Source organism: Periplaneta americana, chromosome 7 (assembly GCF_040183065.1).
Source record: "Periplaneta americana isolate PAMFEO1 chromosome 7, P.americana_PAMFEO1_priV1, whole genome shotgun sequence".
In the NCBI taxonomy this organism is placed as follows: Eukaryota; Metazoa; Arthropoda; class Insecta; order Blattodea; family Blattidae; genus Periplaneta; species Periplaneta americana.
In genome coordinates this window covers 133,850,847-133,876,061 of record NC_091123.1, presented here as the reverse complement: position 1 = coordinate 133,876,061, position 25,215 = coordinate 133,850,847, and the positions used below count along the sequence as shown (strand labels likewise).

The 25,215-nt window shown below is 36.3% G+C and overlaps 1 protein-coding gene across 9 annotated transcripts in view; it reads left to right on the top strand.

Annotated features, from left to right (window-relative positions):
• Positions 1 to 25,215, top strand: part of Dscam3 (Down syndrome cell adhesion molecule 3) — a 2,377,722-nt gene that overhangs the window by 1,849,278 nt on the left and 503,229 nt on the right. For all 9 annotated transcript variants that reach the window (XR_011333174.1, XR_011333173.1, XR_011333172.1 and 6 more), the window contains exon 7: positions 6,990 to 7,136. Coding sequence is in view for 6 of the 9 variants with exons in the window: in XM_069831322.1 (XP_069687423.1) it covers positions 6,990 to 7,136 (147 nt within the window). In the remaining 3 variants the exon portion in view is untranslated. The remainder of the gene's footprint in view (positions 1 to 6,989; positions 7,137 to 25,215) is intronic.

The following is a 25,215-nucleotide window of genomic DNA, read 5'->3' as shown; positions in this document are numbered from 1 at the left end:
CCTGTTCTTTTGCATGGCAGCGAAAAGTGTATGCTGAAAACCAAGGAATAAATAGAATCCAAGTTAATGAAATGAAATTTCTTAGAGGGGTTAAAGATTGCACAAGATCAACCTTCGTAAGTCTTTTCCTCTTCTATTCCTTAGGCTTCTGGCCTGTTGGATCAAAATTTCGAGGCCTGTCAACTATTTTGTAGTCTTCCTGCTGATCTTTGTCCTTGAGAAGATGAACTGTGAACTGCGCGAACAATCCTGTCGGTTCAAATTCTTGTTATATGTTGATCCCATTCCATTCCTCTTTTTATTATCCATTGTCCAATACTTTATATATCATATAATATGTCTGTCAAAAGGAAGCGAAATTGGGAGAGGAGTACGTCAAGAATGTCCTTTAATACCTAGTGTTTTCAACAACTACTTGTAGGATTTATTAAAGAACTGTTTTCAGAACATGGGAGGATGATAGTAGGAGGAAGAACAATAAAGTGTATAAGATTTGCTGATGATATGGCGTTTTAGCAGAAGGGGAAATAATACTAAAGGATATGCTACTTGAGCTAAATGACAGCTGTGAGCAGTATGGGACGAAGATAAATGCAAATAAGACGAAGAGCATGGTCATAGGAAGAAATATACAGAAGATAAACTTGAGAATTCTAAATGAGGCAGTGGAGCAAGTAGACAGCTTCAAAAACGTGAGGTATAAGTACTATAAGCAGTAACATGAACTCCTGGCAAGAAGTCAAAAGGAGGATAGCAATGGCCAAGGAAGCTTTTAATAGAAAAAGGAGCATTTTCTGAGGACATCTGGAAAAAGAACTAAGGAAGAGACTAGTGAAGTGCATTGTATGAAATGTGGCATTATAAGAGGTAGAAACATGGAGATTGCGACGAAGTGAAGAGAAGCGAATAGAAGCATATGAAATGTGGATATGGAGAAGATTGGAACGTATGAAGTGGACAGACAGAATAAGAAATGAGCTGTGTTGAAAATAGTTGGTGAAGAAATAATGATGCTGAAACTGATAAGAAAGAGGAAAAGAAATTGGTTGGGTCACTTGCTGAGAAGAAACTGCCTACTGAAAGATTCACTGAAAGGAATGATGAACGGGGGAAGAGCTCGGGGTAGAAGAAGATATCAGATCATAGACGACATTAAGATATATGGATCATATGAGGAAACGAAGAGGAAGGCAGAAAATAGGAATGATTGGAGAAAGCTGGGTTTGCAGTGAAAGACCTGCCCTTGGGCAGAACACTAAATGAATGGATATATGTCTAACGTCCCCTACTTCATATTCTGTCTAGTCTTGATTTCCCTACTATTTTTGTTGGTTTTTGTAAGTAATGAGAAAATTCTAGAAGACCTCAATATATATTTGGCGTAAATTATATACAACAGGAGAATGTAGACAAAGATGATAAGTTAACTAAATTAAGAAAAAAAAAGAGTAGGACGACAGAGAAAACGCCACTGAGAGGCGAAGGAAGTCAACGTATCAGCAGAAGACCAAGAGAAAATGAAAAGATGGACGGTGTAGCAGAAGACGAGCATCTGTGTACAGATGCACTGCAAGAAGTAATTTGTTGCCCCACCATTAGAGAAAAGACCAGGAGTGTTTCTCACTCAGGCGGAACTTCATTAAGGAAGACAGAAAGAGAATGAACATGTTGCAATTCCCGGAGAAATTGACAGGTAAAACCCGAAATACGTTCCTTTAGCAGTTAAGGATGTCCTATCAGGCACTCCTAACGTCTCACTAATGATTTAGAACTGTGTTAACCCCATTAGGAATCCTCATTTTATTAATGTGGAGAATGGAGAGAAAGGCGTCAGATAAAGAGATGTGTAAGTCGATTATCGCCAAGGTGACTCAGTGCTAGAGCTTATTATTGTTATTAATATTATTATTATTATTATTATTATTATTATTATTATTATTGTACTATACATTGGTTAGATCCAAGCTTGAATATGCAGCTGTTTTATGGAACTCCATTACTTTCACTGACTCGGCTAAATTCAAGAATATAAAAAAAAATATATATATTTCCTTGTGTTCTTATAGATTTTTACCTAATTCCGATTATAAATATGAGATTAGTTGCAAAAATTTTAATTGCTGTAGCTTATTTACCAGACGTCAAGATCTTGATTATTTATTTTTTTGTAAAGTCATTAAGGGTGATATTGATTGTGAATCATTCATAAGCAATATCAGTCCTCGTATTCCTGCTAAGGGTTTAAGATTTCATAAATTTTTTGTAATAGAAATTCTAAATCTCTCTGTCTCACTCGTCTTAACGTGTGTAATCAATGTAACATGATTAAAGTATGTAGTGCTATTTGAAAAATTGATGACGTCATGTGTATCTTATATCATAATGTAGTTACATGCACCAAATCTCCACACTGATGTTAGCCCCTCGTTCTAACACAACGCTCAAAAACAAACATTTCAATACCTATCCAAACAAAAAAGTTATAGGTGCACAAGGTAATTGGGACACCCTCTATAAGCGATTTTTATGGTAAAGTATTACACACACTTAAAAATGCTACAACTGAATGCATCAATAACATAATACAGGGAGACTACTACAAGTGCATATTATAGCAAGCAAGCGACTGACTGACAAATAGAGAAATGGTTTGCAAATGGAATGTACGGCTGATGAGAAACCGTTATCTACCGTTTAAATCTCAACGGTCTCAAAGCTTTCAGATCTTTCGCGCTAACTTGTAGAACTATATCTTTCGCCTCACAAGGTGTGGGGGAAACTTGGGAGTTTACCCTTACATAAAATGTAAAACTCACCATCCTTATCTTTTTATTCCCCCTTGTTTTTCTTGTACTCCCCTTATTTTATTGTGTTGCTGTTGTTCTTTTGTTTCCCTTGTTCTCCTTATTCCTTCTGCTTTCCTTATTCTTCGTGTATTCCGGTTGTTTTTATTGCTTTACTCTTTTTCACTTGCATTCAAGTATTTTCCTTGTCTTTACCTTGTTCTCATTATCATCCCTTCGTTCTCATTGCCTTTCCCTTGTTTTTCTTATTTTTCCTTATTCTCTATATATTTTCTTTGTCCATCCTTTCCTCTTCTTCTCTTAGTATTTCCACTGTTCTCCTTGTATTGTTCTTTTTGTATTCTCGTTTTTTCTTAGTATTTCCCTTTTTTTTCATAGTACAATTTCGCTTCTTCTCCTAGTATTTCCCTTGTGCTCCTTGTTTTCCTGTTATTATCTTTGTCTTCCCCTTGTTCTCGTAGTATTTTCCGTGTTCTCCTGGTCTTATCTCTTTCTCTTTACCTTCCAATTGTTCTTACAGTATTTCTCTTGTTCTCCTACTATTTCCTTTGTTCTCAATCTTTTCTTCTTGTTCTCCTAGTAATTCTCTTGTTTTCCATGTCTTTCCCTTGTTCTTCCTGTATTCTCCTTGTTCACTTTCTATTTTCCTTTCTCTTCTTGTATTCTCTCTTTTATCGCACTATATCTATTTCGTTTGCTATCCTAGTTTTTTCTTCATTTCCTTTGTCTTTCCCTTGTTCTCTTTGTCATCGTCTTGTTACCATTCTCTTTCAATTGTTATTGTCTTCCCCCTGTTCTTCCCATCTTGCCCTTATTCTCCTTGTATTGTCCTTCTTCTCCTATTCTTCTAGTATTTCTCTTGTGTGACCGTATCCATACTTAGCTCTAAGTACGTAAAGATATACAACATAGTTAAGTTATGCAGCTGTCTACTTCTTGAAAAACAGGCATATATATTGTCTTAATAGTTTTTTACCTTGTAACTACAGAAACATTTCTTTATTAATTTTTACATTCAAAATTATTTCTGTTTACGATTGTAATTTACAACATGAATATATGTTAATGGGATGTTTTTGTTTTCTTCTGTTAATTTACTCATGTTTGTACGAAATGGAAATATAAAACTTGGAAATTTATCTTTTGAAGAAGTGGAGAAGTTCAAATATCTTGGAGTAACAGTAACAAATATAAATGATACTCGGGAGGAAATTAAACACAGAATAAATATGGGAAATGCCTGTTATTATTCGGTTGAGAAGCTTTTATCATCCAGTCTGCTGTCAAAAAATGTGAAAGTTAGAATTTATAAAACAGTTATATTACCGGTTGTTCTTTATGGTTGTAAAACTTGGACTCTCACTTTGAGAGAGGAACACAGGTTAAGGGTGTTTGAGAATAAGGTGCTTAGGAAAATATTTGGGGCTAACAGGGATGAAGTTACAGAGAATGGAGAAAGTTACACAACACAGAACTGCACACATTGTATTCTTCACCTGACATAATTAGGAACATTAAATCCAGACGTTTGAAATGGGCAGGGCATGTAGCACGTATGGGCGAATCCAGAAATACATATAGAGTGGAAGTTGGGAGGCCGGAGGGAAAAAGACCTTTAGGGAGGCCGAGACGTAGATTGGAGGATAATATTAAAATTGATTTGAGGGAGGTGGGGTATGATGATAGAGAATGGATTAATCTTGCACAGGATAGGGACCGATGGCGGGCTTATGTGAGGGCGGCAATGAACCTCCGGGTTCCTTAAAAGCCAGTAAGTAAGTAAGTAAGTAAATAAGTAAATAAGTAAGTAACTCATGACCCCCTCAGCTCTTTACACGAAACCCCACGCGGTAGCGAGCCACACTTTGGGAACCACTGCCCTAGATCAATGGCCTTCCATGTGTGGACGGGCCCTTTCTTGATATTAGATACTGGATCAGTGGAAGCTAGGGATTGCTTATGGGCAGTGGGCCAAACTTGGAGAAGTGATTGCAAACACTTAAACAAAGAAAAAAAGTTTGTGGAAACGTTTACACCAAAGTTTTGCTTTTGACAGCTGTGACCCCTTCCACGATTCCTTGTTTACACTTATCCCTTACCGTCTGGGTCCTTCGTCTAGCAGATCGACCACACAGCTCAGTGCAAGAGTGCAATGTACTGATACGGTACGTAGTATATATTGCTTTGTGTAATGGTTGCGTTATATTTTGTGGCGTATAAAATATTACAGTAAGTTTCGAACAATGTAGTCGTCGTTGTCGTCCCAACACACGTTTTGAAGGAATTCGAAAAATCCGTTGGAATTTATAATTTTTATTAAAATTTCCATATCTGAAAATTTCGCGAAATCTAAATTTTCACAATTTTGTTCCTTTGCGTCGAACCTCGAAACCTTCTATAGATACTTGTGTAGAAATATGAATTTAACACTTCTTCCAAGTATTAGAAAAATCCGTCTAAAATTACAAATTTTATTAGCGTTTGAATATTTAGACACCCGAGGAAATATGCGGAGAGAGAACCGTTTCCTTTGGGGGGGGGGCAACGAAAAATCGTAGAATTCCCATATAACGGAGTTATGGGGGACACTTATCTCCCCCCCCCCCGTTATAGCTTTGACTGTAATATAGTATATCGGAATATGATCACATGTTTCTTACAGTGTATCCGCGATGTTTCAGACAGAGTTGTATAGGGCTTGAACTGTAGGTCTACTACAAATTATAATAGGGCTTAACTTAATAAAAATCTCCTCTTTTTCTCTCTTGTACAGAAACACATGCATACATCAATAAAACTACGTAACAGTGCTAACAGAAACTTTTTTATATGAAGTTTACGTTCTGAAGATATCATATGAAATGTAAACTCTAATTATGTTATATAATCTCGTCTTTAAGTTTACACATTATATCGGGAGCACTTTACTTTTTTCTGCATTGTTGTGCAGTATGTTATTCATATTTCTCCAAGTGACGGCCTGAATACCTGCAGACTTCCAACACATGAGTACAGGCTGTTGCAAAAGAAATATTACAGTGGTTTCATTCCTTAAATGAGGTATCGAAATTCTTATATATTCACAAATTTAAAATAAATATTTAGTTCAGACACATGGTCTGAAGACATTAATTCATCAATTTAAGCACAGAAACTTAATCATAAACAAAAGCAAAAATTATCTTTTGAATTCAATATTTTCTAACGTTAATAAAAAAAAACAGTTAAGAAATGTTTGGGGGCGCAGTCCACCCCCATGCTCCCCCATAACTTCGCCTATGCAACTAAACCACATCGGTGAGTCATTCATCCAAGTTACAATTTTGTCCATTCTTCTTTTATCTTCATTTTTAAATATGATCTGTGTTAATTTTTTATCAGAAAAATGTATATACATCATAAGATTTTAACTTTTCAATTTTTAAATGTCAATTCAATTTTCATGCTTTTATTCAATTATATTATACATTATTATAGTTTATTATATCATTTTTAATTATCACTTTCATATACAGAAGACATAACACATATTGCTTATTCAGAAATCAATTATATTTTATGGGTGCTATTAATAGACATTTCGCAGCACGCGCTACGAGCGTACTAAGCTAGCCCCGGCTATCCACTGGTTACTAGTACAGAATTCAAATCATATTCTATCGCTAACACTGGTTTATGAATACGAAAAACGCTGATAATCCACCGAAAACCCGCGCTAAAAATGTCTATGAATACGGCCCTATATTTTTAATTTTTCCTGTCAAAGAAAGACGTTTACAAAGTATTATAATTCAAGTCAATATTTCTATTTTCCCATTTGTCACTTTTTAATTTTTGAAATATAACTAATCAAGTTATTAATTATAATCGTTTTCGTTTTTCAGTTGTAATTAGTCACTGAAGATGGAGAAGCATCTCCGAAACATGTCTGACTAACATCTCCAATAAACTTATCGTACTTATTAGTGTTCATACAACTGTAACATATCACCTTTAATGTATTTCATAAAATCAATGAACACTGTATTATTGACCTAACAAGTGTGTTTTATCATTAAATATAGCAGAACAAAGTTTTTTAGCAATAAAATCAGAATGCTCGTTTCAAGTCCATAATTATGCTAAGACATTTAGTACTGTGTTTACTTTGAGTCAATATAAGACCTTTCATACTTTTGTTTGCAGGCGGGCGTTTCGTAGTGACATCTAGTGGCGACTTGCACATCAAGTCCGCCCAGCCGTCGGATGGCGCTGTGGGCTACAGCTGCCTCACCCTTCACTCGCTCACCGGTGAGAGACGCCGCAGCAGTCCTGCCAGCCTCGTCGTTACAGGTGAGCAGTCGCTCTTTTTTTTTATTTTATTGGGTTATTTTACGACGCTGTATCAACATCTAGGTTATTTAGCGTCTGAATGATATGAAGGTGATAATGCCGGTGAAATGAGTCCGGGGTCCAGCACCGAAAGTTACCCAGCAAGCAGTCGCTCTTGAGTCAAAGTAATCTACTATTCTAATCTAGTATCACAATCTAGTATATATAGTCACGAAGCTCAATACGTAGTAATATGCATCCATATATAGTTGCTAACCACTAGGATCGCTAATATCGCCTCATTACAGACAATGCGAAATAGTACCGGCAGAGTCTAGTGTTCCTAGCACCCTCACAACTCAAGCTTCGTGACTGTGTATACTAGACTGTGCTAGTATTCTAGTCGAGGTGAAAATTCCTCGACACAACAATTATAGCCGCAGTGGCGCCAACTTTTGAAAAACATTGGGTGGGCTGAATATTTGAGTTTTAAGTTAAAATCAATAAATCTCATAAATAAAAGTGATAATATTAAAACTACAACTTATTGAATAGACTCTGGCCTCACGGCCCATATAAGTTGGCGCCACTGAATTAATAGGTATACCGGTACAAGTTATAAAATAACCTGCGCCGCAGACCACTTTTCGGTACTGCGCAGGATGTAGTAGTGGGGCCCAGTTTGTTGTGTTCTAGAGGCGCTCCGTAACATATCGTCTCACACTCAAATACGTTTTACACAGTACTGTATTTTACGATTCTGAGTATTTATAAATTATACGTTTAACCCTCCTGCTACCACGATTTTTCACAACTATCCCATAGGAGGTAATACAATTACCCCCAATAAAAATCGTATACTGGTCTTTGTTAGGCATTTGGAATATTAAAAATTTATGTATTATTAACTATAGACTTACAAATAATGTAAAAATATAAAATAATCATCCTATTTTTAAAAATGCAGAGAGATTCAAAAGTTTTCTATTTTGTTCAAAAGTATAACAAAATTAATGAACTTATGTTACTGGTGACGCTATGAGATGACGCAAGCAGTAAATTTAAATTTCTCTCCCTTCCATATCAAGACAAACTCCCCAATACTATATAGTTTTCACATAGTGGACAACACATTTACATGCAATGAAAGTCACGGTATTATTACAGAAATTGGAAATCATTTCTGTTAATCCTTGAAATTTAAATATTAGATTACCATATACAGGTTGATTCACGAGGATTTACCGTCCTTTACGAGCTTATTTGCGAACACATTCTGAGCAAAAAATGTCATATAAACATGGGTTGTATTCTCAATATTTATACATTTACGTTTCGTTATTGGAACGCATTGCTGTGAACGCGTGATCTTGGTCAGCGTGCAGTCAGCAGCCAGCGCGAGCGCTACGGAAGTGAAAGACAGCCGTATGCAGTTACGTAGCGCGACGAGTGCCGTTCACAAGCGTGCGGCCAAGTGTACTCAAGCGGACGGCGACATTTTTATTTTATTTTTTATTTTATTGAGTTATTTTACGACGCTGTTTCAACATCTAGGTTATTTAGCGTCTGAATGATATGAAGGTGATAATGCCGGTGAAATGAGTCCGGAGTCCGGCACTGAAAGTTACCCAGCATTTGCTCGTATTGGGTCGAGGGAAAACCCCGGAAAAAACCTCGACCAGGTAACTTGCCCCGACCGGGATTCGCAGCCAGACGCGCTGACCGTTACTCCACAGGTGTGGACCCGCGACATTTTAAAAAATGTGTTGTAAACTCTCCAAGACTGTAAATTAGGATGCAGAATTGAACTGTAAATAATTAAGGCGGTGGAAGTGGTGTGATTTGTAATAATTGTTGTGATAAGTGCGTAAGAATAATGTAATTTTCTAGTTAAAAATAGAAAAAGATGTCTGTACGAAGCAACTAAGGAGTTCACAGCATATTTTTAGCTTCATAATACTTGCCAATTAAAGAAATGATACTTCTGAATGGTTCATTCTCTATTTGTATTATTCTTTTACTTTCAAACTGAAGAAGAAACGTATTTTACAAACAACTTTAAATTGGTGTAACTCTGAAAATATTGAGAATAGAAACTATCTTTGTGTGACATTTTTTTTGCTCGAAATGCCTTCAGAAATAAACTCCGTAAAGGATGGTAAATTCTCGTCAATCATCCTGTATACAACTGTGATCATCTCAAAAACATTAGTTTATAATAAAATAAAATCCAAATAAAAATTAAGTTCTAAAAATGAACAAATAAAAATATGAAACTAATAAATCAAAGTTTAGTTCTTTGTTGAAATTCAAACATTCGAACATTACCTATACAACAATGAGCATCTCGAAAAAGACTCCACTAATAATTAATTCTTACTAAATTACTTTTGGAAAAAAAAAACAATAACACACAGCAATAAAAAATAAAAACTTTGGGAACGAAAGGTCATGATAAAGAAAATAACAATATAAGAGTTTTATAAATAACACAAAATAAAATAATTTGGATAGAGACGAACTTAGAAATAAATGAAATTAAGATATTGATTGAATCGTATATCCTGGAATTTTCATAACACAGATTACCAGGAGGATAATAAAATCACCTCCCATGAATAATGTGAATAATATTTTAAGGCAGATTAATTATTTATGTTATTCTTCTTTAAAATTGTTAGTAGTTACATAATAAACAAATACATGGAATTTTAAAAAGGAATATGAAGAAAAATGAAAATAATAATATAAAAAAACAAATGTGGGGTAATTTAAATCCAGATGTTTGAGATGGGCAGTGCATGTAGCACGTATGGGCGAATCCAGAAATGCATATAGAGTGTTAGCTTGGGAGACCGGAGAAGAAAATACCTTTGAGGAGGCCGAGATGTAGATGGGAGGATAATATTAAAATGGAATTGAGGGAATTGAAATATGATGGTAGGAACTGGATTAATCTTGCTCAGGTAGGGACCGATGGCGGGCTTATATGAGGGCGGCAATAAACCTGCGGGTTCCATAAAAGACATTTGTAAGTATGTAAGTAAGTGGGGTAATTATATTAATCCTCTTGGTAGCAGGAGGGTTAAGCCGAGTTCTTCAATCCCTATGAGCCGTATTCATAGACATTTTTAGCTCGGGCTTCCGGTGGATGATCAGCGTTTTTCGTATTCATAAACCAGTGTTAGCGATAGGATATGATTTTAATTCTGTACAAGTAACCAGTGGATAGCCGGGACTAGCTTAGTACGCTCGTAGCGCGTGCTGCGAAATGTCTATTAATAGCACCCTATTAATCTACCCCTTATCTAACTTCGTATCTCTATGGTATTTTCAATTGCCTATTTCCTTTGGACGTCTTATATATATATATATATATATATATATATATATATATATATATATATATATTTGTAATTAATGTACTTACATATGCTCAAAATGTCCTTTTAGTTCCTTCTGAAACCTAAGTTACGAAAATGCATTATCTCCTTTTATATACTTAATACTTCCTACTTATCTGTAATTATATCTCAATTAAGGTGTAAGAATGAATAATAAGCATAGTGTTGCTGGCAGACCATTGAAAAGCAATGCTAGTGTAGTTATAATGTTGCGAAATGCTTGCAAGAATAAAAGAGTTTATTTTAAAATATACAGAGTGTTAGTGTTACGGGCGCTCTTTGTATAAAATAGAACCAATAATTCTAGTGAAATATTTTTTTACAACGTATAGTTCAACCAATAAAAATTTAATTCTATGGAAAGTTTCGTTGCAAATGTTTTCATACTCTTTAAAATTTTGAAGTTTACTATAAATGTCGCAATAGATTTTAAAAACATGAACAATTTATATCTTTGTCTTTTTTTGCATAAAGTGAATCGTTCATTCATAAATTAATGCTCAAATTTTATTATTTGTACGTTCCATGTAACTAAACCATTAGTATTATACCTGGAAACGTTGCATTCCCCTCTATCAGCCCCTTCCCGAATCAGTTTAACCAATAACCAATTTGCACTGAATTAGTTTAACTCCAGCAGTAACGTGAGCAATGTGAACAAGAGTGGTGCAAGTACGAGACGGTAATGATATACCGATTATAATTAGTGGTTCAGATTATGGCTTTTTACATCAAGCTTGCTTCAAATCTTAAATTGTCAGGTATCGATGTTTCGAGACATGATGCTTAATTATTCCCCACAAGGAAATCACACCATTTTTGCTGCGGAAAATTTCACACAGGACATGGCGCCCATCATTTTGTGCCACGACAATGATGGTGCCCATACTGATGTTCTGGATCACTAAACAAGCTGGAACGTAAAGTATCAAAAATTGTCATACATCTGCTATGACATGTTCAAAATAGATGCACATCAACATACAAACAAGGGGCTGACGACTTTCGGACCTAACTGTAGAGCCAGATACAGTAGCAGTGGTGAAAAGCCAAAGACTACGATGACCAGGCCATATTCTACGTCAAGACCAGACAAATCTTCTCAGAAGTGCAATGAAGAAGAATCGAACAAAGAAAAGGATGCACTGCTATGATAAGATCTAGTTAACAACGATCTTCACCTTTGGAGAACTTCAGAAATGAGGCCAAAAACCGTCTTCGGCTCGAGTGGTCATCACTGAATTTGAAAGTAATATTTAAGTGACTTAGGGCCAAATTCATAGTCAACACTTATTGTAAGGAAACCCTTAAGCAGTTGCTTATAATCATTTCCAATTCATAAATCTCACTGAAGTGAACACTTATTCAAATGAGGTAGCTTGTCAGCTTACTCAAGTGTTTCCTCATATGCACTGCAATCAGCTGATTCGGTATACAATGGATGATGATTATGATTTTGATGAATTTATTGAGTTCTATAATGAAAATGAAAATGTGTTTCGGCAAAACAGAAGATATATCAGAGATATGGAAAACCCTTTAGAGATGTACAGTAACCGACAAATTAAGAGGAGAAACCGTTTCAACAAGAACACTGTTGTGGATATTCTGGTATCTCTCACTGAAATTCACAATACAATCGTGAGAGGCTTACCGATGCCACAACGGCAAAAAATACTAGTTGATTTGAGATTTTATGCTACAGCATCATTTAAAGTAGGTTTAAGGTATTTTTTCGAAAAGTATTCACGTCCCAACAAAGTATTATTTGCACTTTCGTTTGTATTCTGCCCAAGGAACAAGCTGTTAAAATTTGCGTAATTATACCACTTCCACTTTCCTTACCACAAAACTGAAACATATATTAAAATGATTTACTTACAGGAATATTTCCCGAGTTTGCAATAAACACAACTGCAATTTTGTTCCATGTCAGTTTAATCTTTTGGAGAGAACAATTATCAGAACTTTTACTTTTGACGATATCTCTATATTTCATAACTAGTTCTCTTAGCTCACTTCTTTCTTCTTCTGTAAAATGCTTTCTTGACATCTTGTATAACTTTTAGCCCTATAATATTTACTTATGTATTTGTGTACGATAATAATCCCGCTAACAATTTGAAAGCGTTGGAAAACAAACGAATGTACGAAAGCGCTCACGTCTAGTCATGTTGCCATATTTCTTTCAATGTCAAGGGAATGATCAGTGCATATCAAAGAGTAGCGTCTCTGCAATACGATCTAAAATAAGTTTCGGAATATGTATGGTAAGACTTTCCTGTGTTAAATTTCAACGTACCTCGTTCACATGTTTCGACGTATTTATGGGTCATCCTCAGAACTGGTCGTTGTTGGTCTTGGCGCCACTTGTTCTGTTTCCTGTGAGGGTGTGTTCCTGTGGTATAGTGTAGAGTCAAAGAGTGTGTTTGTTTTGAAGTCGAGTTGTGTGTTGAGAATTTCGTTGGGGTGTGCTTTTGTGTGTCTGTATATTTCATATTATTCTAGTGTGTTTAGTTTCTGGCTTTTTGGTTGGATGTGTAGTATTTCCATGTCTGTGTTGATGTCTCTGTGGGTGTGGTTAGCATTTGTGATGTGTTCTGCATGACTAAAATGTGCTAAGGAAACGCTCATTACTCAAGTATTTCCTCATTTTATAAGTGACGTCTAAGAATTTATCGCTTAATTTCAAAATTAATGTGGTATATAATAAGACCTAAAACCACACTGGTGATCCCCAATAATTTCATCTAAATATGGAGTTAATCTTCTCAAAAGAATATTGGCATATAACTTGGTTAAGAGAGAAGTTTTATATGATATTCTTATTGAATTTGGTATTCCCAACAAACTAGTTCGATTAATTAAAATGTATCTCAGTGAAACGTACAGCAGAGTTCGTATAGGTCAGTTTCTGTCAGATGCGTTTCCAATTCACTGTGGGCTAAAGCAAGTAGATGCACTATCACATTTACTTTTTAACTTTGCTCTAGAGTATGCCATTAGAAAAGTCCAGGATAACAGAGAGGGTTTGGAATTGAACGGGTTACATCAGCTGCTTGTCTATGCGGATGACGTGAATATGTTAGGAAAAAATCCACAAATGATTAGGGAAAAAAATTTTACATGATGCAAGTAAAGACATACGTTTGGAAATATATCCCGAAAAGACAAAATATATGATTATGTCTCGTGACGGAAATATTGTGCTAAATGGCAATATAAAAATTGGAAATTTATCTTTCGAAGAGGTGGAAAAGTTCAAATATCTTGGAGCAACAGTAACAAATATAAATGATACTCCGGAGGAAATTAAACACAGAATAAATATTGGAAATGCCTGTTATTATTCGGTTGAGAATCTTTTATCATCCAGTCTGCTGTCAAAAAATCTGAAAGTTAGAATTTATAAAACAGTTATATTACCGGTTGTTCTTTATGGTTGTGAAACTTGGACTCTCACTTTGAGAGAGGAACATAGGTTAAGGGTGTTTGAGAATAAGGTTCTCAGAAAAATATTTGGGGCTAAGAGGGATGAAGTTACAGGAGAATGGAGAAAGTTACACAACACAGAACTGCACGCATTGTATTCTTCACCTGACATAATTAGGAACATTAAATACAGACGTTTGAGATGGGCAGGGCATGTAGCACGTAAGGGCGAATCCAGAAATGTATATAGAGTGTTAGTTGGGAGGCCGGAGGGAAAAAGACCTCTAGGGAGGCCGAGACGTAGATGGGAAGATAATGGTGGGATATGATGATAGAGAATGGATTAATCTTGCTCAGGATAGGGACCGATGGCGGGCTTATGTGAGGGCGGCAATGAACCTCCAGGTTCCTTAAAAGCCAGGAAGTAAGTAAGTACATAATAAGGCACGCATTCGATTTGTATCAATTTGGATTGTAATTCACCTTCACGTCTGTCAAATACTTTGGCAGTGGCTGTACTTGCCACGTCTCGAACATTAATAATTTAATCTGCAAGGGAAATACGATATGGTCGGTTGAAATGAACTTCACCTTCAGTACACCGACTGAGCTCCTCGCGCGAACTGTATAGGCCGTGGATTTTCATTTCCATAATGATGTATTGTCTAAATGAATAATCACCACCCGGAAAGGGATATCTGTTTCCATATACAATGCTCATGAACTAACAATAGTGCCTATAATTTAAGGGAGTCTCCCCTCTATGTGCATTAGTACAAACAATAAAATATTGCCTTCCACACAAAACAGTTCATATTTCACACTGTGCGGTGTGTATAAGGCTACACTGTTACAGCGTTGGCAAGCTGGTTACAGCTTAATTTCAATGAACGCAAAAAATGCGTAAAAAATCTGATGGAGACGTGAAAATACAGGGTGTTCACATCACCATTATAATAACAATAGCACTGGACAACAAATTTAAACTTTGTTTCTGTCCTTTAGATGAAGCTATGTAATTTGAACTAAGTGAGAGGTGCTGAGTTCATTTCTGAAAACCAAAATTTTCTAACACATACCGTTTTTATGCTACGCCCACTTCACTTATTTACACAAATTTGTTACACTAGCACATAAGGTAACTTTTGTTTGGCCAAAATTCACAATTCAAATGTCTTTTTGATCTTTTACGTTTGTAGACAGCATCTGCAATCTCTTTGATGAGTAACCTGCAATATTCAGCCAGCATACTTGCATTCCACCTTCCACTGAAGCGCTTTTCGAAAGTAGACACTTCTTGATGAAACCTCTCCCCGTGTTCATGGCTTACAGCACCAAGGTTTTTTTTTAAAGAAGTTCAGGTGGCTGTCAAGAAAGTGTACTCTCAGTGACATGTTACATCCCATAAGGTGAAAGTAATGCAACATTTCACTAACATTAAATAAATATTAATTTAGAGAAACAGTTCGTGCTGGACAAAAACAAACTGCATATTCGTTTTCGCCATTACGAAATACATCGAATATTCATATTTCTACAAAAAAGACAAATTTCATGTTGTGCAGTGTAATCAATTTCTGGATTTAAGTGCATCAACTATTTCGACTCCAGATGAAACATTCATGGCACATAGGAAACTGTAAAAACAAGTTGTCTTTCTGTCTGCATCCTTTCGACATGGAACGTTGAAATAGAATCATCATGTTTAAATTTCAAGAGAAAAATTATTCCGGGGCCGGGTATCGATCCCGGGACGTTTGGCTGAACGTAACAACGCTCTACCGACTGAGCTATCCAGGAACTTCGCTCGACACCGTCTCAATGTCTCCCTTTGCGTGACTTTTAAATTGTGAAATCCACTAACGTGTATTGGACAACATTTTTTGCACGATCATATTTTTAAAATTGCAAATACAATATATGTTCCATTGAAAATTTGGAGCAATATTATTCCAAAGCCCTCGCAAAGGTATACTGTAATGATAACTAAGTAACAATAACTGCACTGTAATGGGTCTATTTCACTGTAGTTTTGTGTTATGAAGGATGGTTTCCCTAGCAACAAGTTTCTGTGTGGGAATTTTAACTTTCAAAGCCTAACAATAATAGTAAGTTGTAATATAACAAAAAGACACGATCGTATAAAATAATAATTTATGATACATGTTCGTGAAGTGGGCAGAAGCGTCGTGCATTACAGACGCCATGTTCTGTTCAAGTTTGTGGAGTATAGATTAGATTAGATTAGATTAGATTTATTTATTTATTTAACCTGGTAGAGATAAGGCCGTCAGGCCTTCTCTGCCCCTCTACCAGGGGATTACAACTATAACATGAACAATAAGATTACAATTAATATTAAATTTACAATTACAATTACAATAAAAATTAAAGTACGACAAGAATACCTGATTAATGAAAGCTAGACCTTTTATCATAGAAGTTAAGAACAAAGAATATTTTTGTATTTACTAAATTACAAATTAAACCTACAATAACAAAATTCTATAGTGATGAAATTACCGGATATTGAGATATTTTGTGGTAGATTAAAAGAACTATTTACAAGAAACCATGTCTGAACGAGTCTCAATTACTGACCAAGTGCCTAGTAAGTTTGCGTTTGAATTGAATTTTATTTCGACAGTCCCTGATGCTAGCAGGTAACGAATTCCAGAGTCTTGGCAGGGCTATTGTGAAAGAGGATGAGTATGAGGAGGTGCGATGGGATTATTGTTAGTATTGTTTCATGGCGAGAGTGTGTGTTCAGATTGTGGTGGGAAGAAAGGTAAGTGAAGCGAGACGACAGGTACGAAGGAATAGAAGAGTTCAAGATTTCGAAGAGAAAGAGAAGTGAATGTAAATTTCTTTTCTTATCTAGTTTAAGCCAACCTATTGCTTCCAGGGATGGGGTAATATGATCATATTTACGAACATTGCTTACAAAACGTACACACAAATTATGAGCACGTTGAAGTTTCATTTTGTTGTCGCTGGAAAGGTCAGTCAGTAAAATGTCAGCATAGTCAAAATAGGGAAATATAGTGAAGTTGGATATTCGCCGATGATCGCACTGCACAAGGAGGCCTGTCGTGTTTGTTCCACCTTGTTATAAAAATATTCGCTGTTCTCCACCCTCACCCCTTCATGCTTTAACCGCTTAAGGGGTTAGGTACAGCTTACAGCACTAAAATGTTTGGAAATATTCAACATTTTTTTCCTCCATTACTGTATCTTGTTCAATAATTAAAATTGGTAAGTGTAAAATACTGTCCTTCTGCTATATGAAAAAATATTTTCACGATTAAAAAAAATATTTATTTATTTTTTTCAAAATTCAAAATGGTGACAGCTTACTATGTAGTGATGAAGCGTTTCCCTCATAACTCGTAAACTTGTTAACTTGTTCATGTTCTCTCTTATTTAATTGCTGAAACTCATGTTTACAATATCATGCTCTTTCAACTACATTCTTTAATAAATAATATTTTTTTTTATTTTGTGTTAGAATACTGATATTTGACCTTTTTTTAAAATGAATTTATTTTTTATCAATCTTATCACTGGTAGAGAGTCCCGCGCCATGGCGTCTTGGTCTAAGGTATCTGCCTAGGACTCGCGTTACGGAATGCGCGCTGGTTCGAGTCCTCATGGGGGAAGAAATTTTCTCATGAAATTTCGGCCAGTGTATGGGACCGGTGCCCACCCAGCATCGTGATGCACTTGGGGAGCTATGATAGGTAGCGAAATCCGTTTGCGAGTGCCAGCTATAACGGCTGGGGGGATCATCGTGCTAACCACACGATACCTCTATTCTGGTCGGATGATCGTCCACCTCTGCTTCGGCATGTGGGCGTGAGGTCAGCAGCCGGCTGGTCGGTCTAGGCCCTTCACAGTCTGTTGCGCCACGGATTATTATTATTATTATTATTATTATTATTATTATTATTATTATTATTATTATTATTATTATTATTCAAGGTAGAGAAGTGATCTTGCATTATATTGTAGATATGACACGCATAAATACGCACAAAAAATTTCATCACAGAATGGTGGATAGTTTTTGAGTTATGTGGGAAACGCTTCATCATTGCACAGTGAAATGAATTTTGAAAAAAAAAAAAAGTACATAATTTTTAAAAATCGTAAAAATATAATTTTTTTCATATAGCAGAAGGACAGTGTTTTACACATACCGGTACTAATTTTCATTATTGTACAAGATACAGTAATAGAGGAAAAAACAGTAATGGAGGAAGAAAAGTTTAATATTTCCAACATTTTACTGCTGTAAGTTGTACCTAAACCCGTAAGATTTCAGCATAGAACTTGCGATTAGTTTTTCATATGAAATAAGACGAAGTTCGGTTGCCTCTCTCATGTTCGAACATTGTAGGACACTAGTGGGCAGTATTTTGACAGGATCGTAGGTTTGAGAACCGAGGTTTGTCGAGTTTCTCAAATACACGATTGTTAAAATACAACTTCACTAATGTGTACCATACAATGTTTTTCTTCGATAGCCTCAAATTATTTCTTCACGCACATTTTGCTTACTTCACTCACTGGTGTTATTACTTCACGAACACTATGCTCACTTCACGCACTGGTATTATTACTTCACGCACACTATGCTCACTTCACGCACTGATGTTGTTACTTCACGTACACTATGCTCACTTCACGCACTGGTGTTATTACTTGACGCACACTATGCTCACTTCACGCACTGGTGTTATTACTTCACTCACACTATGCTCACTTCACGCACTGGTGTTATTACTTCACGCACACTGTGCTCACTTCACGCATTGGTGTTATTACTTCACGCACACTATGTTCACTTCACGCACTAGTGTTACTACTTCACGCACACTATGCTCACTTCACGCACTGTTGTAATTACTTCACGCACACTATGCTCACTTCACGCACTGTTGTAATTACTTCACGCACACTATGCTCACTTCACGCACTGGTGTTACTACTTCACGCACACTATGCTCACTTCACGCACTGGTGTTATTACTTCACGCACACTATGCTCACTTCACGCACTGGTGTTATTACTTCACGCACACTATGCTCACTTCACGCACTGTTGTAATTACTTCACGCACACTATGCTCACTTCACGCACTGGTGTTGAAAAGGCTCACTTCGTACACTGCTAACAGTGCGTGAAATTGCACTTCACGCACTATCGTAGAAAAAATAATATTAAGTACTCTAAACGTAACTCTTTAACACATTTGAAGTCATACTGCTATTCTGCAGGCTCTGAAATGAAAATCACTAACATGAAAAGCAATCATCCACGTGTGTAATTTACGTATTACACTCAATAGCGCTGAGTATCCATCGTGAAAGCCCCTCTATAATAGTTGAATGTACGAGATATGAAATATGACATGTAAATGGCTGTCAAGAGGAAATTTTTCGCCTCCTTGATCTCTACTCTTTTTTTTTCTGTCTCTTTTCTTTGATGTAGAAAACAAAAGAAACAGAGTGGGTGTACCTCGCTGCAAGTTCGCTCGATAAGATAGAAGAAGCAAGGGAGGAGAATCCCTTGGGCTCAGTGACATCCAACCCCTCTGAAATCTTGACGGAATCTGGTGAATAAAGAGACGTTAGGTTTCCGACATGTACATATGACTCTACTCTTGCGTTGCAGTGTTTACCTGTAATTTCAGCTGAAAATAACTTTTTCCTTTCTTGTTATCTTCCCATAGACCTAATTGCTTAGTCCTGTTTATAATGATAATAGAACCAGAACATCTTGACAACTATGATACTGTTTTGTTTTGTCTTTTTGTATCAACTAAACATTTCTAATGTTATTTATTTCAATGATGTATGTTATCCAAAGTTACGAAATCTTTCCACGCCGACCAAATGCTATTTCGAGAATGATAAGCAAGACTCGAAGCGAACGAGAGTTACGAGACGAGACTCGAAAGACAAGTACAACGAACACAGCTAGCGAGAGCGGCAGTTAGTTTTGTTCATCTCTAGTGAAAATTATATAAACATATGTATTATTCTCAACGATTTTGATGAAACCACTGGAAACCATGAGGAACGGAAATAGTGCAGGTTACAGTAAACTAAGAGATAGTTACCCGTACTACATTTTACTAGTACAACTACCACTACTACTACTACAAGCCTACTACTATTGCTACTACTTCTACTGCTACTACAAAAATATTACCATCATACGTCCCAGAAAAGAACGGCCGGCCAGCCGCGCCCTGCGTTTCCGCCACGCGCTAACCGTTTGTCCCGCGCAATCGAGCTCCAGTAGCCATATGGCATTCAGTGTGCTTAGAAGTCGTGTAATGAAACTCTCGATTCTTCAAGTGTACAACGTTAGTTTATAAAGTTTAGTAATTATTGTGTATTTAGGTAATGCCTAGCAACAAATTCTCACTGTGTGAACTTGTGTATATGTACAATACGTACATAAAAGCATAAAGTCGTGTGCGAAAACAAGACGAAAATTTCGAATAAAGTTTCCAAACATACCTGTGCCTTCTGCCAAACCAATTAGACGACTCACTAAAAGATTTAAAGAAACAGGCTCAGTGAAGAATCGAAAATCAAGCACAAAACGTAGTGTTCTTACGCGGAACGATTGTCAATTTATTTCCATCAAGATTTCGCCACTGCTCATACAGCTGCCGTGTCAATCAGGGAACTGAGGCGCATTTTCGGTACGAGACTAATCAGTAATAATTTGAGGCCTTCACGAAGCCCAGATATAACACCCTGTGACTTTTATTTATCGAGAACACTGAAAGGTAATAATAATAATAATTTATTTATTTAATCTGGCAGAGCTAAGGCCAGTAGTCCTTCTCTTCCGCCTAGCCAGATTCTAATTCTAATTGATTGGTTACATAGTTATTAAATTAATATCTAGACCATAAAACAACATGAAAATCAATAATGAAAGTTGGATAAGTAATGTTAGTGTGGCAATAATAAACATTGGTAAGAAATGGTGATGATGATGATAATAATAATAATAATAATAATAATAATAATAATAATAATAATAATAATAATAATAATAGTAATGAGATAATTTAAATATTTATTCTGTGACATATATAACCATTAAACATTGAGAAACCTGAAACAGCTATTATTGTTAACAAGAATTGCTAGAAAAATATCTCGTTAGCCTATTCTTAAATTGGTTTGATGTCTGACAGTCCCTGACATTACTCGGTAGGGAATTCCAAAGTCGAGGAACAGCCACAGTGAAAGAAGATGAATATGAGGATGTTCGGTGGAAGGGAATGGATAATATTGAGGAGTGTTGTGATCGTGTGTCTAGGTTAGGCCTATGATGGGTGTATAAATTTTGAAAACGAGACGCAAGATAGACAGGAGTGGAGAAATGCAATATGTGAAAGAAGAGGGAAAGACAGTGGATTTTCCTACGATCTTCTAGACGGAGCCAGGACAACATTTCGAGGGATGGTGTTATGTGATCAGCCCGGCGAATATTGCAGACGAAACGGACGCACATATTATGAACACGTTGTAGTCTCTGTGACGAAGTAACGCTTAGGTCAGTAGACAGAATTTCACAGTAGGGTTTATAGGAAAAATCCTCATTCTATAGATGAACTAAAAGACTATATACGAGAATAAATAGAAGCTATCAATGATGTGGAACTTCAGAGTGTTGTTCATTCGTTTATCAGGAGATATCAGTTGTGTGTGGCGGCAAACGGGAGCCATTTTCAGCAACGACTGTGAGCATGTTAAGTCCAAATTATTGAACATTTATTGTTGGTACTGTTATATAATGGAGAAGCGCCGGAGAAATGGTTATGCGCTCGGCAGAAACCACGCAGGGCGCGGCCGGCCGCTCTTTTCTGGGACGCATGATAATAATAGCTCTGTACTAGTACTGCTACTACTTGCACTACGTATTAATACTAACATGGCCACCGGCGTAGCTCAGCCAACTGAGGCGCTTGCCTGCCGATCTGGAGTTGTGCTCGGGCGCGGGTTCGATTCCGTCTTAGAATGATTACGTGGTTGGGTTCTTTCCGAGGTTTTCGTCATCGTAAGGCAAATGTTAGGTATCGGCCTCATCTCGCCACATATCATCTATCATCAATCCCATTGATGATAAATAACCTCGTAGTTGATACAGCGTCGTTAAATAACCAAGTGAAGAAAGATATTTAGGAATGTTATGTCTAATAAGCAAGCTGCGGATTTTTAGGCACTAAAACAGTTGAAATAGGCAGGCAAAATAGGCATTCAAAATTCTAAAATAGGCATTTAAAAAGGCACTAACAAATTTCTAATTCTCAACGGCTAACACGACCATAGCATAGCATTATACACTACTTTCTATAGTAATGTCATTATGGCAATGAATAATTAAATATTCGTCCAAATGTGTAATGAGAACTGATGTCTATTGTCTGTAAGAATATTCTTAAATTGGGAGAAGCTCCCTTCCACTTCACATGAAGCGATGGGCAATACTTCAGGGATCCAGTCTCAGCTGGGGACCAAACCAGTGGGAACGCAGTAATATCAATGTATTTTCCATTCAGTGCTTCTGATGACTTTTGCTTTGACATATCTCCACGGTATACTTCAAGCATTACAGCAGAAAACTCATACTCAATTCACAAACTCACAAAACGGATACACAGTTTAAAACAATTACCCTAGCCAACTACCACAATGATTCATGCGGCTTTCGAAATACATTTTTTCTTATTGGTTGATTTTAAATTATTCGATTTCTCCGCGTTCTGCTGGCAGTGAAACGTATCACACAGAATTATCGATAGTTCTATATCACTCCCCTCTGCTAGATAAAAAAGAAACAAATGACAGATTCAAAAAATATCGATAGAATGGTCAGTAAATTCAAGTATAATATATAATACGGATATTTAGGCAACGTTCAGGTATTTATAAGCAAATATGCATTTACCGTCCTTCGCAAGTCTTTCGTGGCTGCGACTTAAAAAGAACGCAGAACTTTACACTCTTTGTCTTTACTCTTTCGAATTCTGCACACCTTAACACCAAATTACCTTTCGTCTCGTTTCTCTTATCTATACTCTAACCACGACGTAAATACCAGATCACTTATCTGTGGCACACTCAGTATACCTCTTCATAGAACATCTTGTTATTCATCATCTTTTACAGTATCCACCTCGCGTCAATGGAATTCCTTCTCACAAAGTATTAGGGGCTGCAAGACAATAAACACCTTTAAAAACAGCTTAAAAGATAGGCTAACCTTATTAGCATTCCACTCCAATCATACTGATTTAAACTATCACTGACTACATTGTTACTTCTTTCTTTAGACATCATCCTGATAGCGCTCTATTTTCAAAATTGTCTCATAATAATCTCTTTCTATTATCTAATATTATTTGAAATATATTAACATTCTATGTATTTTAGCTTAATTCTGCTACACAGATTATTTCAGTGTTTAATTAATAGTTCATAGTATTTTGTTGTTTAATTCGTAAATAACTCTTGTATACATGTAACTCTCATCTAAATCAAATTGTTGAATTCTTTGTAAGTTCATGCATATGTATATACACTTTTTGCTGGTTGAGTGGAAGAGAAGGCCTTACGGCCTTAACTCCGCCAGCTAAAGTAAATTATTGTTATTATTGTTATTATTATTATTATTACTAGTGAAATAGGCAATTTAGGCACTATAGAATTCGCATATAATACTCACAATGTCTTAAAATGGATATGTAACCTAAAATCTTCCGCCTTCAGATTAAGGATTAAAATAGGCATATCGGCATAAATCCGCAGCTTACTAATAAGTGTCATTGCTAGGCGATTGTTTCATAGCGGCCTATCCATCCTCCTGTAAATCGTTGATCATTGAAGCAGTTCTGTAATGTGTTTACTCTGACGTAGGGGCGCACTGTCTCACTGAAAAATAATCAATGTTTGCAGTTTCTTCACTTGAGTTGCGAGGTGCCGTTGGAGCATGTCTCGCTGAGTTCATGGTGTGCTGGTCTTCTCTGCAAATAAGAACGGTCTTAACACACCGTCACGCATGAACCCTCATCAAACATTTACTTTAGCACTACAGTGTACGTGATCGTGAGGGTTGAGCACATTTTCTGTGCTCTATATCCAAGCGTTAGCATAATCTGTCACTTTAAAAACAGCTGTATCAGAAAATAGCACGTTCTCCAAGCATTAATCTCTTGAAATTAATTTGAGCATGGTTCAGGAGAACTCACAAAGCGGGGAAAGATTTCTTGGGTGTCAACTTGAATAAACTGCACTTCGTAACTGCGTAGAAAGAGAGCGCAAGCGTGCCTCATAGCACAGTCTAGTATATAGTCACGAAGCTTGAGTTGTGAGGTTGCTAGAAACAATATACTGTGCCGGTACTAATTCGCATTGCTTGTAACGAGGCGATATTAGCGATCCTAGTGGTTAGCAACTATCTATGGATGCATATTTACTACGTATTGAGCTTCGTGACTGTATACACTAGACTGTGCTCATAGGTAGTATGCGCTGTTCAAGGGTTGTACATAAGACATTGAGGAAGAAGTCGTTCAGTAAGTTCTAGATTGACTGGACTCTTGACTTCGTATGAGTGAAAGAAGAGATAATGTTCTTTGTCTGATATATGGAAAACATTTAGTTACGAAGAGAAGCAATGTGAAACGCCTGAAATTATTATTTGATGTATTGTACATAATGATGTATTAAAATTTTGTTGTTTTATTGACATTAATCAGTAATAAATATATGTTTAGATATACTGTAGAGGTTCTTCCTCACTGCATTGCATTTAATTTTACAGAATAAAGTAAAAAAAAAAGTATGATACTAATAGCGTAGATTCGTTACGAATTCTGTCTAAAAATTGTCAAGATAGCCTATGTCATCCATAGATTTTTCAGTTTGACAGTGTTCCTTACCATTGTGATGTCCTGTGGTTAAGCCGAGGAAAAGTTCTCTCCAGGTTCTTTGAATTGCGTGAACAGAGCCAAGTTGGAAGTTTGCTTTATCGGGTAATATATCCAGGGTACGAATATTTGCGGAGAAAATTATTTCTATATATGGCAGTAAGCACGTATCTGAGCAATTTTCCTCACTTATGAACCTCACAAAACCAAGACTAATATCAAGATTATCAGATGGTAATAAGCGTGCTATGCTACGTCATGCTGCAGGAAATATAATTTCGACGGACATAAGAAGGTTGGTAT